Source organism: Linepithema humile, chromosome 1, assembly GCF_040581485.1.
Source record: "Linepithema humile isolate Giens D197 chromosome 1, Lhum_UNIL_v1.0, whole genome shotgun sequence".
Lineage (NCBI taxonomy): Eukaryota > Metazoa > Arthropoda > Insecta > Hymenoptera > Formicidae > Linepithema > Linepithema humile.
The window spans coordinates 17,665,142-17,682,192 of NC_090128.1; the positions used below are offsets into that span (position 1 = coordinate 17,665,142).

Genomic DNA, 17,051 nt, shown 5'->3' on the forward strand with positions numbered 1-17,051 from the left:
AGCTGACATTGAAGATTTTCTTGAACAATTCTGTAATCTTTTGATAAAACTTAAACCGCATGATTTTGTGGCAAAAGCACAGTCATCATTTCTAATTGAATTAAAAAAAAATTTAATAGAAAATCAGATTATAATGCAGTTTGACTTTGCGGAAAATTATGCATTTATCGTTCAGAATACAGCGCAATCATTTCACTGGAACAACAATCAGTGCTCAATTTTCACCGTAGTCTTGTATTATAAAGAACAGAAAGAGCTAAAACACCGCAATATTGTCATTTTGTCCGACAGTTTAAAAGCACGACACGACCGCTGTCTATGAGTTTCAAAAAATAATTATTACTTATTAAAGGAAAACTTTACTCCAACAAAAATATTTTACTTTACAGACGGTGCTGCTCAACATTTTAAAAACAAGTACAATTTCATTAATCTACTTTCACACAAAAACGATTTTGATATTGCTGCAGAATGGCACTTTCATGCCACAGCTCACGGCAAAGGTCCATGTGATGGAATAGGTGGAAACTTAAAAAGACTTGCTGCACGAGCTAGTCTACAAGTATCAGCAAAAATCCTATTTTAACTCCTGAAGCTTTATATCAATGGGCAAAAAAAAATTTGGATAGAACTATCATTTTTTTTAGTTCTAAAGCAGATCAATTGGTGACAGCTGAAGTGCTGAAAAATAGATTTACGAAAGCAATGACAGTGCCACAGACACAAAAATATCAGTGTTATTCCTGCTGATGACAAAACGCTCAAATTTAAAAGATATTCCTCAGCAACAGAGAATGATGTTTTTCCTAAAATAAAGGCAAAAAAATATAAAAATTAAAAGCAAATATAAGTTAATTAATATAATTCTTGTTTTTTAAATTCCACCTTGTTTTTATTAACGATTTATTTTGACTTTTTTTTTTGGTTAGTAAATGACTTATACTATGACTATGACTATGACTATGACTGTAACTTATTTAACAAAAATGTATAAAACTCAGAATCCAAGGACGTGCTAAAATAAAAATCAAATTAATTCAAGTCAAAATTCAAAGTGGAGTGGAACCGAAAGTAAATGCTAAACTTACAATGTAATCAAAAAACTCCTAATATAATACTCAAAGAGATCACATAAATCAAATCAGAAAATCAGTCACTAATAATTATAATATGATATTCCACTAATTTAATGCAGTATTCATTTTTATAGCAGTGCTATCATTTAATTGCAACTTTTGTAAAAACTAAAGAGCACGACATTTTATTATAAACAAATAAAATAGAAAAAATAAATAATATTGCGCTCCTTAGTTACGAAAGTTGCAACAGCGCGTGAGCTGCACCATGGATGACGCGCTTAGTCTTAAAACGGATTATATCTTAAGAACAAAAAATCTGCCCATTTTGAACTTGGTCTCGTTTTAAAGATTTCTACTTTTTTTAAAAAATATTTTGAAAAAAATCGAAGATGTCGAAATTTGAGAAGAAACGATTTTTATTCTTCAAAAAACAATTTTTGCTTCAAAAATTTTAAATAAATTTTAACTTTTTTAAAAAGCTGACTTTATAAATTTAAAGGGCGTAAAAAGATCTTTTAAAACCACTATTTACTTCTTAAAATCGGAGCAATTTACTAAAATTTATCGATGTTTAAAGTTGGACGTGACGAACCAAATGATAAAACTTTGAAAGTTTAGTTGGATCACTTCATACAGAATGCCCCAGATATGTCTTTGTAATGTTATTATAGATACGTAACCAATATAATATTTTTTTCGCAACGCGTATGCGCGAGTCACATGTCATTATACTCATTGAATCATTATATTCATCTTCACTTTTATTCTCGTAGTGTTCGTACTTGCCATAATTCCGTTACACTCGGACACGAGAGTTTGGCAATCAGTGGCCATTTTGTGTATAGCAATTGATCAAAATGGAAGAATCGATAGAGTCCTTTGATTGAGATCTACGTACAAGTTCAAGAAATTGTTTGATAATATCAAGAGAGTTCAACAAAAACAAGAACGTTTTGTGCTAAATAATCATCTAGGTTATTAAAGACACTCAAACTAATTTCGAAAACTGTATACTATAATAAAAGTGTAGCATACATATTACAAACTTGTTTGAAAATATATATGATATACGTATATGTTATATTATTTAATATTAAGATATGTAAAATATTTAGATATGTACATGTTACATAATATAAAGATCTGATACATATATATAATATCTAAAGTTGCTGACATAGAGCTATACATGAATGTATCTTTTACCTGTACATATAATATTACTTGTAATATTCGTAATATTACAGATACATATGTAAAGAAAATATATTTTCTTCAACCATTCCCGCGCTCTCTCGAGCGTCGGTGTAGTAGACCGCAACATGCACGGCTTATCATACGACGCGGATTGACACAGGTGGAGCATCGTTAAAGTGAAGTTAACCTAAAGACTCTACTGTGTTCAATTAACAGATCTAAACACTTGTAATTAGGAGTGATTGACGGTCTACGGACATTAAATGTCGTTTCTTTTATTACAGGTGAGACCTTGTAAATACCAAGCTAAAAACTTGTAAATAATAAAATACTACTTTTATTACAGAAACTCAATTAAGTTCTGATTGTTGATGTCATACCTCCCCCTAATCACCAAAATACCTTAATAATATAAAATATATAATATAATAGAAAGGCATAGAGAGCCGTCGCGGGATGTTAGTGCGAAATTATAATTTTTCTTAAAGAAATTAATTTGTTAGTCTACGTGAGACAGTTAAATTTGTACACCGATCTCTGGTTCAAGATACTTAAAGTGTACGAAAATTTTAGTACATTGTTCTCACATATGGAGAATCAGTATGTACTGATAGGAATTATTAGAAAGAAGGAAATAGAGAAAAAATATCAGGGCGCGAGTGGCTAAGCCGGGCTCTCTATGCCTTTCTATTATATTAATTGATTGTTGTCATTTGAGCCATTCCTTTATATGTGTTAAATTGTTTTAAATCACGCGGGCATTATGACGCGTTTATGTCCTACAAATTTGTTGATTTCCTAAACTAAGAGAAATAAATGTTAGAAGCGTGGGGTCTGAGTAGTTTAGTGGTCAGAACATTCGCCCGGCAAGCGGAAGACCCGGGTTCAATTCCCGGCTTAGCCACTCGCGCCCTGATATTTTTTCTCTATTCCCTTCTTTCTAATAATTCCTATCAGTACATACTGATTCTCCATATGTGAGAACAATGTACTAAAATTTTCGTACACTTTAAGTATCTCGAACCAGAGATCGGTGTACAAATTTAACTGTCTCACGTAGACTAACAAATTAATTTCTTTAAGAAAAATTATAATTTCGCACTAACATCCCGCGACGGCTCTCTATGCCTTTCTATTATATTAATTGATTGTTATCATTTGAGCCATTCCTTTATATGTGTTAAATTGTTATAAAATATATAATACATTATATGGTTTGCTGGGTTGTGACCATAACAAGTCCATAAAATTAATATCCAATACGGACACAGCTTTGGATAAATATGCTATAATTTTTATATAGTACATACTATAATTATGTATCAAAGATGCGTTTAAATGTCTATATGGCTATGTAACAGTTTTTTGGATCGCTCAAAATTCAAACGATTCTGACTAGGCGAATGCACAAAAGATATATTTAAAAATATTTGTTTTATTTGAGCTGATAATGTAGGTATTTTTTGGAGTTTTTATGTCAAAGATGATAAGTTTGAATAATGTATATTCATCATATTCGAAAAAAGTATTGAATCTACCCAGCAAACACAGATATATAACAACTATATTGCCACAATAAAACAGAATGTAACATGTAATGTATCATATATGTTATATGTAATATAATTGTTAGTTGTAATTTTTCACTCACGGGCTTATTGCAGTTCTATCACATAAATATCACGCGGTACTAAAATGCCACGTAAGTGTTATATAAAATCCCAGCAAACGCAGCGATGTAATATATATTTTTTTAAAAAAAGGTAAAAAACAGGCGCCAAGTAGTTGTGACACGCTCTTGTCACAACTAAAACAAAACCGTATTGTTTTATCTTTCAAAAAAATTGTCGTATATATTAAACCTTCCAAAAAAACCTGTCATATATATTAAAACCTTTAAAAAAAAACTTGTATATATTAAAATTTTCAAAAAAGCTTATACAGGGTGTCCCGCATAAGGTGTACCACCGGGAACTGGGAGGTAGATGGGATTGAAATAAATATAAAAGTCCTTTACCGTTTTACGATATTCGCAATAATAAACGAGATATTAATTTTTACAATTGGACTAATGAGAGCGCGTCGAGAGAAGCGCTCGAGCCGCTCGAGGTCTAGCCCGGCCTAGTCTATCATACATTGGCTGCGGGCGGCGCGTTGGAAAGGCAAGAGGGGAAACGCGCCGTGGCTCGGCGCTCAGCTCACGTCTCGCCGCACCGCGCCTAACGTCACGCGTCTATGCACGCCGCTACGCACAATCGCGATTACAATATGTATGTTGTATAATAATGACAAATAACTTATTTAGGGAAGAAAATAATAAAAGATCGCGAATTTGCGATAAAGTACGATACAATAAAGAAAAAAATTACAATTGTGGATACTGTAATTAAGTTATTTTGTATTTATGCGTTAATTTTTTACATTAACACGATTCTGTTACTTTTACTTTATTATGATATTTATTTGTTGTGTACATTTGGTATGAATTTTTTCACAGTGCAAGGAAACGCTATCGTTTCCACACCACCTTGAGGTAGATAGCTTGGCGCGTTTTTTTTTTAAAGTGGTTTCCCCAGTAGGCCTAATCCACTCTTCTCACACTTCTAATTAAGTGTATGTTCAAAGTGCCTTCCTTGCATTTGCAAACATACTTCTACTCTCCGAGAAATTTGCCGTGTTGCACGGTGCGCCATATCTGGAGTGATGGTTTGAAAGGCCGCTATGATTTCATCACGTACCTCATTTTCAGTACCATCACGTTTATGCTCGACTAAAGCTTTGATATAGCCCCAAACGAAATAATCGAGCACGTTTAAATCTGGCGATCGTGCCGGCCAAACGATCGGACCACCCCGACCGATCCATCTATCCGAAAAACGATCATTTAAAATTTCTCGTACTCTACGAGAATAATGTGCGGGAGCTCCATCGTGCTGAAAAATCAGCGTTTCCCGCTCTCGAAGAGGAATGTCCTCCAAAAGAATGGGCAATTCATTTTCCAGAAATTCTGCATATCTTTGTCCATTGAGATGTGCCGGTAAAAAATACGGCCCGATCTGAAAATTTGCCACAGAAACGTTATGGAAACAATGCAATAGAAAAAAATGTCTTTATTTGCAAGAATATTTACCACTCTGTTTGCAAATATTCCTGCCCACACATTTATGGACCACCGATATTGGAAGGTGCACTGACGAACAGCTTGCGGATTCTCCTCTTCCCAAAACAAGAAATTGTGAGAATTGAATACACCATTCGGCGAAAAAGTTGCTTCGTCCGTCCATAAAATGTGATCGGGAAATGAAACATTTCGCCGACATTGTGCAAGGAATCCTGCGCAAGTTTTATTCATGATTATTATACAGTTAAAAGCGCTATAAATATCAAATAAAAATTAGAATAAAATCATAAAAATACCTTCACAGAAATAGATGCGCTGTATTTCATCTCGTGGAAAAAGTTGCTGCACACGTTGAAAATGGAAAGGATGCAATCCATTTTCTTGCAAAACACGATGCACTGTGGTTCGTGGTATACCAAGTGCGCGACTTACACGGCGTATAGTATTTTGGGGATTTTCCTCGAACGCACGCAGAATTTGTTCGTCGTTGTTGACGTGACGACGCAATACCCTGTCACGGTTTTCATGCATCATAACAACTCCTGTTTCTATTGCGCGTAGGAAACACCTCGTTATTGTGTGTCTGCTTGCATGCCGACGATTCGGAAATCGCTCCGCGTACAGACGCTCCGCGACACGAGCATTTCCTCTGGCCATACCGTAAAAATAAATCATGTAAGTATACTCTTCCGTTGTAAAATTTATTATAAGCGCACTCTAATAATACATTACTAAGAACAGATACGTGCAACAAATGTGAATACGAGAAAAAAACAATATATGACCACAAGAAAAAAATAATTGAAAATATATTTTCAATTGTTTTTTTCTCGTATTTACATTTGTTGCACGTATCTGTTCTTAGTAATGTATTATTAGAGTGCGCTTATAATGAATTTTACAACGGAAGAGTATACTTACATGATTTATTTTTACGGTATGGCCAGAGGAAATGCTCGTGTCGCGGAGCGTCTGTACGCGGAGCGATTTCCGAATCGTCGGCATGCAAGCAGACACACAATAACGAGGTGTTTCCTACGCGCAATAGAAACAGGAGTTGTTATGATGCATGAAAACCGTGACAGGGTATTGCGTCGTCACGTCAACAACGACGAACAAATTCTGCGTGCGTTCGAGGAAAATCCCCAAAATACTATACGCCGTGTAAGTCGCGCACTTGGTATACCACGAACCACAGTGCATCGTGTTTTGCAAGAAAATGGATTGCATCCTTTCCATTTTCAACGTGTGCAGCAACTTTTTCCACGAGATGAAATACAGCGCATCTATTTCTGTGAAGGTATTTTTATGATTTTATTCTAATTTTTATTTGATATTTATAGCGCTTTTAACTGTATAATAATCATGAATAAAACTTGCGCAGGATTCCTTGCACAATGTCGGCGAAATGTTTCATTTCCCGATCACATTTTATGGACGGACGAAGCAACTTTTTCGCCGAATGGTGTATTCAATTCTCACAATTTCTTGTTTTGGGAAGAGGAGAATCCGCAAGCTGTTCGTCAGTGCACCTTCCAATATCGGTGGTCCATAAATGTGTGGGCAGGAATATTTGCAAACAGAGTGGTAAATATTCTTGCAAATAAAGACAATTTTTTCTATTGCATTGTTTCCATAACGTTTCTGTGGCAAATTTTCAGATCGGGCCGTATTTTTTACCGGCACATCTCAATGGACAAAGATATGCAGAATTTCTGGAAAATGAATTGCCCATTCTTTTGGAGGACATTCCTCTTCGAGAGCGGGAAACGCTGATTTTTCAGCACGATGGAGCTCCCGCACATTATTCTCGTAGAGTACGAGAAATTTTAAATGATCGTTTTTCGGATAGATGGATCGGTCGGGGTGGTCCGATCGTTTGGCCGGCACGATCGCCAGATTTAAACGTGCTCGATTATTTCGTTTGGGGCTATATCAAAGCTTTAGTCGAGCATAAACGTGATGGTACTGAAAATGAGGTACGTGATGAAATCATAGCGGCCTTTCAAACCATCACTCCAGATATGGCGCACCGTGCAACACGGCAAATTTCTCGGAGAGTAGAAGTATGTTTGCAAATGCAAGGAAGGCACTTTGAACATACACTTAATTAGAAGTGTGAGAAGAGTGGATTAGGCCTACTGGGGAAACCACTTAAAAAAAAAACGCGCCAAGCTATCTACCTCAAGGTGGTGTGGAAACGATAGCGTTTCCTTGCACTGTGAAAAAATTCATACCAAATGTACACAACAAATAAATATCATAATAAAGTAAAAGTAACAGAATCGTGTTAATGTAAAAAATTAACGCATAAATACAAAATAACTTAATTACAGTATCCACAATTGTAATTTTTTTCTTTATTGTATCGTACTTTATCGCAAATTCGCGATCTTTTATTATTTTCTTCCCTAAATAAGTTATTTGTCATTATTATACAACATACATATTGTAATCGCGATTGTGCGTAGCGGCATAGACGCGTGACGTTAGGCGCGGTGCGGCGAGACGTGAGCTGAGCGCCGAGCCACGGCGCGTTTCCCCTCTTGCCTTTCCAACGCGCCGCCCGCAGCCAATGTATGATAGACTAGGCCGGGCTAGACCTCGAGCGGCTCGAGCGCTTCTCTCGACGCGCTCTCATTAGTCCAATTGTAAAAATTAATATCTCGTTTATTATTGCGAATATCGTAAAACGGTAAAGGACTTTTATATTTATTTCAATCCCATCTACCTCCCAGTTCCCGGTGGTACACCTTATGCGGGACACCCTGTATATACTTTCTGTAACAAAATATGATATCAGGAAATGGCACCAAGTGGGACTAAAAAACTATGAAAAAAGTTGTACACTATTTCTATAAAACTCTTTTATAAAACTCTTGTACATAAAGCTATCGTATATATAACTAACTATATTATATACTATATTTTACCATATTTTACATATACTATACTATATTATACTAAATACTATATATATTATAAAGAAATAAATACATAAATAAAAAAATAAAAAATTAAAATAAAAAAATTTTTTTTTAAATATTTAAAAAATAAAAATATTTAATTAAAAAATAAACAAATAGAAAAAATTTAATCAAAATAGAAAGATGTTTATTAAAAAACGCAAAAAAACTTGGCGCTGCTACACCACAAAGTATTATAAAGCAATGAAATTAACATGTAGTTTACTGTAGCAGCGTCAAGTTTTTTTGCGTTTTTTAATAAATCTTTTTATTTTTATTAAATTTTTTATATTTTTTTATTTTTTAATTAAATATTTGTGTTTTTTAAATATTAAAAAAAATTTTTTAATTTTAATTTTTTGTTTTTTATTTATGTATTTATTTTTTTATAATATATATAGTATTTAATATAATATATGTAAAATATGGTAAAATATACACTGAAAAAAATATTTGTGTGAAATTACATGATTATGCTGGGTTTTTTTCTGACCCAGCATAATCGTGTAATATTGCTACCCATATAGAAAATTACAGATTATATTAATTTCACATACAATATGTATTTTTGGGATTCCATTGAATATGGAACTTTACGTACAAAATGTAATTTCACTCATTAAATATACATTTAATTTTGTATTTCTACATATTAATTTTACATTGTTAGATAATTTCACAGAGGAAATTTATTAGAAAAAATGTATTTTTAGATTTAATTTTACATTTTTCATATAAAATTTTATGTAATATTAAATTTTAAATTTCCATTAGATGTAATATTAATTGGAAAATAAATAAAAATCTATAAACTTTTAAGATGAGATAGGAACAAAAAATATATATTTCTATGTAATAGTGTTTTATTTCCCCTTGGGGTTCACTCTCATACATATGCTTACATTTAACTTAATTTTATCCTTAATATTAACTTATATTTACGCTTACCCTAAAATAACCTATCCAAAGGAATTCAGGTCCAGGCGACCAACCGTCCAACAGGCTATTATCCGGCCTGCGCCCTTCCCCTTCACCCTTCAGATCTTACACACACACACACCCGTTCTCGCCAAAGGTGACTTCCGTTTCCTCGCGCCTTCAGTATTTCCATCTTTCACAAATCCACTCCCATTCCCACCGTGACTCTCTCTCTCTCTCTCTCTCTCTCTCTCTCTCTCTCTCTCTCTCTCTCTCTCTCTCTCTCTCTCTCTCTCTCTCTCTCTCTCTCTCTCTCTCTCTCTCTCTCTCTCTCTCTCTCTCTCTCTCTCTCTCTCTCTCTCTCTCTCTCTCTCTCTCTCTCTCTCTCTCTCTCTCTCTCTCTCTCTCTCTCTCTCTCTCTCTCTCTCTCTCTCTCTCTCTCTCTCTCTCTCTCTCTCTCTCTCTCTCTCTCTCTCTCTCTCTCTCTCTCTCTCTCTCTCTCTCTCTCTCTCTCTCTCTCTCTCTCTCTCTCTCTCTCTCTCTCTCTCTCTCTCTCTCTCTCTCTCTCTCTCTCTCTCTCTCTCTCTCTCTCTCTCTCTCTCTCTCTCTCTCTCTCTCTCTCTCTCTCTCTCTCTCTCTCTCTCTCTCTCTCTCTCTCTCTCTCTCTCTCTCTCTCTCTCTCTCTCTCTCTCTCTCTCTCTCTCTCTCTCTCTCTCTCTCTCTCTCTCTCTCTCTCTCTCTCTCTCTCTCTCTCTCTCTCTCTCTCTCTCTCTCTCTCTCTCTCTCTCTCTCTCTCTCTCTCTCTCTCTCTCTCTCTCTCTCTCTCTCTCTCTCTCTCTCTCTCTCTCTCTCTCTCTCTCTCTCTCTCTCTCTCTCTCTCTCTCTCTCTCTCTCTCTCTCTCTCCCTCTCTCTCTCTCTTCCTCTCTCTCTCTCTCTCTCCTTTTCCCTCTCCTTTCCTCTCTCCCCTCTCTCTCCTTCCTTCTTCCCTCCCTTCCTTCTCTTCCCACCCTCTTCTTCCCTGTCTTTCCTCCTCTATCTCTTTCATCCACCATTCCCCCTCCCCCTCTTCCCCCAATATCTTTTCCACTTGCTCCTGCCAACTCCCTCCTCCTTCCGTCCATTCTCTACATATCTCCCACGTATGTTCCCACGTCTCCTCCTCCAATCCGCATAGCCTGCATCTCCTACTCTTCTCCGTCTCCCAATACCTTCCCTCCCTCATTTCACTTCCTAACCTAAATTTCGCCACTCTCCTCCATCTACTCTCCCCCCAACCTTTTTTCAAGTATCCCGGAATTCCCTCCCCCTTCACTTTCCCGTACCATTTGTTGTACCTTGACCCCCTTATTTTCTCCCCCCCTCTCCTTTTCCTGTATCTTTTTGTTTTTTTTTTCTATCGCTCTATATCCTAGTTCCCCTTTTTCTTTCTTCTCTTCTATCCTTTCCAAATCTAATCCTCTCCTTTCAAAGAATTTCTTTTTCTCTCCTTCCCACTCCAAATTTGCCTTCCCTTTCCTTATTCTTTCCAACATTTCCCACCTGCACTTTTTCGCCAAATCACTTCCTTTCCCTTCCTCCAATCTTCTCTCAAATTCCCACGCCCTTTTCCCTGCCCTTCCCCTCAGCTTTTCCCTCTTCAGCTCCTCCCTTACCATATATCCCGGTGTCCTTCCGTCCACTCCCAACACCCACTTTAAATACCTCTCCTCCAACTTCTTCATCATCTCCCTTTCCTTCCACCCCCATATCTCCGCTCCGTACCCCATCACCGTCCATACTAACCTGTCGAAAAGCCATAGCCTTCTTCCTCAGTCTCTCCCAAACCTTCTCTTCCCTATTCCATATACCTGTCCCATTATGGCCGCTGCTCTTTTAATCCTCTCTCTTACGTGTGCCTCTTGCTTCCCGTTCCTTTTTAACGTATACCCTAGATATTTGAACTCCTTAACCTCCTCTATCACCTTCCCTCTCCACCTCCATACCTTTTTCCCCATCCTTCCCCCCATTCTAAACCTCAATATCTTCGTCTTTTTCACATTTAACTCCAATCTCTTTCTCTCCAAATATCCCTCCAGCCTCTCCAGCATACTCCCCATCTCTTCTTCCTTTTCCGCCAACATAACTATGTCGTCTGCGTAAGCCAGCGTGTATACTTTTCCTTCTCCCAACCTAACCCCTCCTCATTTTACCTTCTCCATTTCCTCCTCCAAATCCGCCGTCACCACGTTAAACAGCAGCGGACTTAGTGGGCACCCCTGTTTTACCCCCCTTGCCGTCCAAAAAACCTCCCCTGTTTCCCCTCCTACCCTCACCCTGCTCCTCGTTTCCCTCAATATCTCCTCCACTTTCACTACCAGTCCTCCCCTTATCCCCCGCTCCCTCATAGCCTCCATCAAAACCCCCCTCTCTACCGAGTCAAAAGCCGCCTTCAAGTCTACAAATACCGCCACCATATTTCCCTTTTTCCCTCCTAGTTGTTTATTCACTAAATAATTTAAAACATAAATGTTATCGATCGTCCCTATCCCCCTCCTAAAACCCGTCTGATTATGAGGCATTAGTCCTTTTCCTTCTATTTCCTCTCTTAATCTCTCCGCCAGTACTGTTGCATAGATCTTATACAGCGTGGGCATCAACGTGATCCCCCTATACTCCTTCACTTTTTCCCCCTCCCCTTTCTTAACTATTGGCACTACCATCCCCTCCTTTCAATTTTCCGGCCAACCCTCTCCTTTCCTCACCCTGTTGCAGAATCCCCATATCCACTCCTCCAAATCCTCTCCCCCATACTTCCAGACTTCCGCCGGTACCTCGTCTATCCCCGCCGCTTTTCCATCTCTTAGCGCTCTCACCACTTTCCTAACCTCTTCCTTGTCCAACTCGTCCTCCTCCTCCTCTCCCTCCCCTTGCCCCCTCCTCTCTCCTCTGACCGCCCTCCCTTCAACCCCCCTAGTGTTCCCATGAAATGCTCCTTCCATTCCCCCATCTCTATCCTCTCATTCACTCTCCTCCTCCTCCTGCTCTCCCTATTTACAATCTCCCATACTTCCTTTTCTCTTCTCGCTTCTTCCGCTTGTTTTTCCCATTTTTGGTTCTCCTCCTCCTTTTTTTCACATATTTTCCCGTATTCCCTCTTCTCTCTTTTGTACTTTTCTCCATCCCCCCTCTTCTCCTCTACTCCCTTAATTCTTTCTTTACCCTTTTCTTTTCCTGGACACATTCCTTATCCCACCACCTTCTTCTCCTCTCTTCCACTCTCCCCAGCTCTTCTTCCGTCTCCTTCAACGCTTCTTTTATTTTGCTCTCCAGATTATCCTATTCTTCTCCTATTTCTTTCCCTCCTATTTGTATCCGTCTCATTTTTTCCGTAAACCTCTTTCTCCCTTCTTTGTCCCAAATTCCCCTTCTACCCCCCGCCCCTTTCCCTCCTCAACGCTCTCCTCTCCTCTCCTCCTCTCAACCATACCTCCACCGGGTGATGATCCGAGTCCACCCTGTCTCCTATTCTCATCTCTTTTATCCTGTCCCTTATCTCCCCCTCCCCTATTACATAATCTATAACTGTGTTTCTCCTACCCCCTGTGAACGTGTACTCTCCCTCTTCGTCTCCTCTTACGCTCTCGTTAAAAATTTCCCACCTTTTTCCTTCTATATATTCTACCAACTTCCTCCCCTCCCCATTTATTTTTATGATCACCTTTTTCCCATCTCTTCCTCCTCCTCTTCTTCCTCCCTCCTTACACCTCCCCCTTTACTTTCTGTTCTAGCATTAAAATCCCCCCTATTATCTCCCTTACTCCTCCCTATCTTTCCCCAATCCATTCCTTTATTCCCTGCAAAGTCCTCTCCACTCCTCCTTCCCCCACATATACCCCTATTACCTTCCATTTTTCTCGCCCCGTATTTACCCTTCCTACTATCATCCCTTCCCTCTCCACCTCTATCCTGGACCCCTTTTCCCACAGCTCCTTTTTTATCCCCATCACCATTCCCCCTATTCTTCTCCCTTTTTTACATTTCCTCTTTGCCAGCTGCACCCCCCATTCATATCCCTGTGGTAACCTTTCCCTTATCTTTTTCCACCCCTTCTCATCCATTTACGTCTCTACCAGTACCATTACGTCCCACTCCTTAAAGCTCTTCCAAAAATCTCTATCTTTCTTCCCTAATCCAGCTACATTCCAGAATGCCAACTTCCATCTGTTCCCCTCTCTCCTCCTCCCCTTCTCCTCCTTTTCGCCCTTTCTTCCGCCTCCCTTTCCTACCTCCTTTCCTCCTTCTTCCCTCCTTCTCCCCCTTCCCCCCTGTCCCCCTTTTTTACGTTTTTCTTTTCATCCCTTAGCACTTCCTCCGTCTCATCCCACTTCCACCATTGATCGTCTATCCTAATCTTACCGTACTCAATCTACACCCTTTTCCCCTCTCTTTCCTCTTTCCGTGCTATCTTCTCCAACCTCCATCTCATTCTTCTCTCCCCCCAAGTCCAATCCTCCATAATTCTTTCCTTCCTGCCCTTCAGCATACTCTTCCTCTTCCACACCTCCCCTCTCTGTTCCTTGCTCCCCAGTTTAACCAGTAGCATCTCCCTACCTTTGCCATCCTCCCTTCCTAAGCCCTTAATCTCTATGATCACCACCTTTGCCCCGACTATTTTAAAAATCTCCTCCACCACCTCTTTCCTCCTCCCCTCCTTTACCTCTATCCCTCTAATCAGTATGTTCTTTTTCCTATCCTCCCTCTCCTTCATCTCCATCTTCCTCTCTACTCTCTTTAACCTTTCCTTTGTTTCTTCATCTCTCTCTCTCCACTCCTTCCCTCCCTCTTCCGCCTTCTTCCCCCCATTTCCTCTACTTTTTCTTCTAATCCCTTAATGCTTTTCTTCATGTCCTCCCTCTCCTCCATCCACCTCCTCTCTCTCTCTCTCTAAATTCCCTCCTCATTTCCTCCATCTCCTCTCTTACCATCCTCCCGTAATCTTTGATCTCCTTCTTCACCTCCTCCTTTATTGCCCTTAATTCCTCCCTCCATCCTTTTACCCCTCTCATTTCCTCCATTACCTCTTCCATTTCTTTTTTCCACATCCTGATCATCTCTTCCATGTTCTCCGTCCCTCCCTCTTCTTCCCCCTCTGTTTTCCCCGGCGATCTCTGCGTCTTTCTATTTTTTCTAAAACCCTTATCCTCCTCATCCCTCCTCTTTTCCTCTGATTCCTCTCTTTTCCTCTTGAACATCTCTTCCACGTTTCCTAGGCTCATGCATCTTCCTCTTGCCTTCCTCCCATCTATCCCGCCAGATCGCGCCCTCCCATCCATCTCGGCCCACTCGCGTCGCCTCTTTGCCTACCTAGTCTATGCCTGACTATACCTGTCACCCTCCTTGTTCTGATCCCTTTTTCCCTTCTATCCCGCCCTTCCCTATTCCCACCACACTCACACGCTCTCTCTCACACCTCCACTCTCTCCTCCACACACTCCTACCTTTTTTCTCTCTTCCACACACTCTCTCCTTCTGCCACTCTCTCTTTCTTATTTTCCACGTGTCACTCTCTACTGCGCCGGAAACGGAAGTCAATATATATTTCTATTTTTTAAATTTTACAACATAATTTGCATTAACATGTTCGCAAATTTACATTCAACGAATGTACTCTTTGAATATACGCATACAAAATTAATAATCTGATTAAATTCACATAAATTTTATAACAGTTAATGTGTCGAGGAGAAGTTCCTACTTAGATGTAATGCTCGTTTGTGTCTACACAAGCTGTTTGATTTGTATAGATAAGTCTTTGAATATAAGAATTTTTCGACTTCGACGCATGGCGAAACCTAAGTTGACAGTGTATAAAATTTAAAATTACATTAAAATATAAAAAAAAATATATAATTAAATAATTTTAAATGTGTCGGTGATTATAAAAGTAAACTAAGTCAAAAATTTAAAAAAAAATTAATTTTGTTATTTATTTTGTTAAATTGATTTATAACATTAAAATATCTCAAAATAAAAAATCATCAAAATTTAGTCCACTTTCATAATCACTGTTAAATCAGCAATTAATAAGTAATATAACGTAACGGGGGGGCGTTCCTCTTTCGAAGCGCCGCCCGCGGCACCCACACATTGTCCATTGTGCCTCCCCTCATAAACTTACTTATGAGAGACCTGTTTTTCTCCAAAAGAGAATCAGATCCCTCACAGGCAGCTCTCTGATCTGCTCGGGCCCAAGTAGTGCTGAGCCCAGCATCCTGTGTCTTAACCCTGCATGTGCGGGACATTCGCTGAGTACGTGAAGGCTTGTTTCCTCGTCGTCTCCACATGCCCTGCACTTGGATGTATCCCTACGCCCAAGCTTGTACATGTGGTAGTTTAAGGTGCCATGACCCGTCAGTATGTGTACCGCTGTTCTGGCATCTCTCCTACTCAGAGCCCTTATGCTCCAAACCAGTTCCCTATTAGGAGTATCTCCCATCAGAGCTCTAGCCTGTCTGCATTTGGACTCAGATTCCACTCTCCAGTGTCTTAGATGTTCTCTGCGGAGCCATTCTTTGATCCTCCCCCTTTCTAGACAAAAGGGGATTCCCAGAGCCGGCCCCGGTCCTACCATCGTTATTTCTGAACCCGCTCTTGCCAGCTGGTCCGCACATTCATTACCCTGGATGCCTGAGTGACCAGGCACCCAGGTAACGATGACTTCTCTCTCTCTCTCTCGCTAGTTTGTTCAGAACGCACCTGCACTCCCGAACCAACCGCGACGTTATTGTCGGAGCCCCCAGCGCCTTGATGGCTGCCTGGCTGTTCGTACAAATCCTGATATGCCCCCCCCCCCCGCCTCTACCCTACTCCGCACGGTTTGAGCACAGCTTAGGATAGCCACAATCTCTGCTTGGATTACCGTGGCATAACTGTCGAGAGAAATGCACTCCTTCCATCCCTCTCGACTGCCAAAAAAGCCGGCCCCGGAGCCCGTGTCCGTCTTGGAGCCGTCCGTATACCAGACATCTCCTCCGCGTACTCGAGCTCCTAAGTTTCCACCTTCCTTTTCCCACTCCTCCGGCCTCGGTATATGCACTTTGAAGCGCCTATCAGAAGCCCGAATAATAAATATTCTGTCGCATCTCGAATATCGGATCCAGCAGAACGTCTTCCGGCAGCCTCGTATGCCGGGCTCCCTTCTTCCATTTTAGTTCGCATCTCAGACGGTATGCCGCCATTGCTGCAGCAGCCACCACCACCTCATGAAATGGTTCGATGCCGAACAATACACCCATCGCCGCCACTGGTGTCGTAACCATAGCACCCAGGGCCCCTCTCAAAATTAGAGCCCTGACATGCTCCAGCGCAACTTTGGCTGTTTTCTTTTGCATTCTAGTCCACCATACTACGGCTGCGTATGTGAGTCTGGGGCGAAGTATGGCTGTGTAGATCCAGTGTATCATACTCGGTTTCAAACCCCAAGTCTGGCCAAAAGTCCTTCTGCACATCCAAAAATATTGGCACAGGCTTTTGCACCGATTACGAAGGTGCTCCTCCCAAAGCAGTTTCTTATCCATGATAACTCCCAAATATTTCACTGATTCGGTCAGAACTAACCTTACTCCTCCAAGAGTGGGTCCCACAATGGTGCCCACCTTGTATTTGCGAGTGAAGACAGTAAGACCGGTTTTCAGTGGATTCACCGCTAAACCTGTCCTTTGACACCACTCTTCTACAACTTCCAGTGCCCCCTGCATGAGCTCTAGAAGCGTCTCTAGAAAAGGGCCTCG

The 17,051-nt window shown here is 40.0% G+C and overlaps 1 protein-coding gene across 1 annotated transcript; it reads right to left on the minus strand.

Moving 5' to 3' along the window:
• Positions 1-4,077: 4,077 nt before the first annotated feature.
• On the minus strand, positions 4,078-12,260 carry LOC136996956 (uncharacterized). The gene is made up of 6 exons (XM_067346930.1): positions 12,008-12,260; positions 11,472-11,767; positions 11,209-11,387; positions 10,822-11,064; positions 5,015-5,141; positions 4,078-4,083 (listed from the first exon to the last, which is right to left on the minus strand). Exons 1-6 carry the CDS (start codon positions 12,258-12,260, stop codon positions 4,078-4,080), a joined length of 1,104 nt encoding a protein of 367 aa, XP_067203031.1.
• Positions 12,261-17,051: the final 4,791 nt, after the last annotated feature.

Excerpts from the sequence above, each read along its gene's own strand:
- LOC136996956 (XM_067346930.1), bottom strand. The coding sequence starts at position 12,260 with ATGGAAGGAGCATTTCATGGGAACACTAGGGGGGTTGAAGGGAGGGCG. Across the intron at positions 11,768-12,007 it reads CAGGGTGAGGAAAGGAGAGG|TGAATAAACAACTAGGAGGG; the intron begins GTTGGCCGGAAA and ends TAAATTATTTAG. Across the intron at positions 5,142-10,821 it reads GATTTGGCGAAAAAGTGCAG|ATGGATCGGTCGGGGTGGTC; the intron begins GTGGGAAATGTT and ends TTTTTCGGATAG.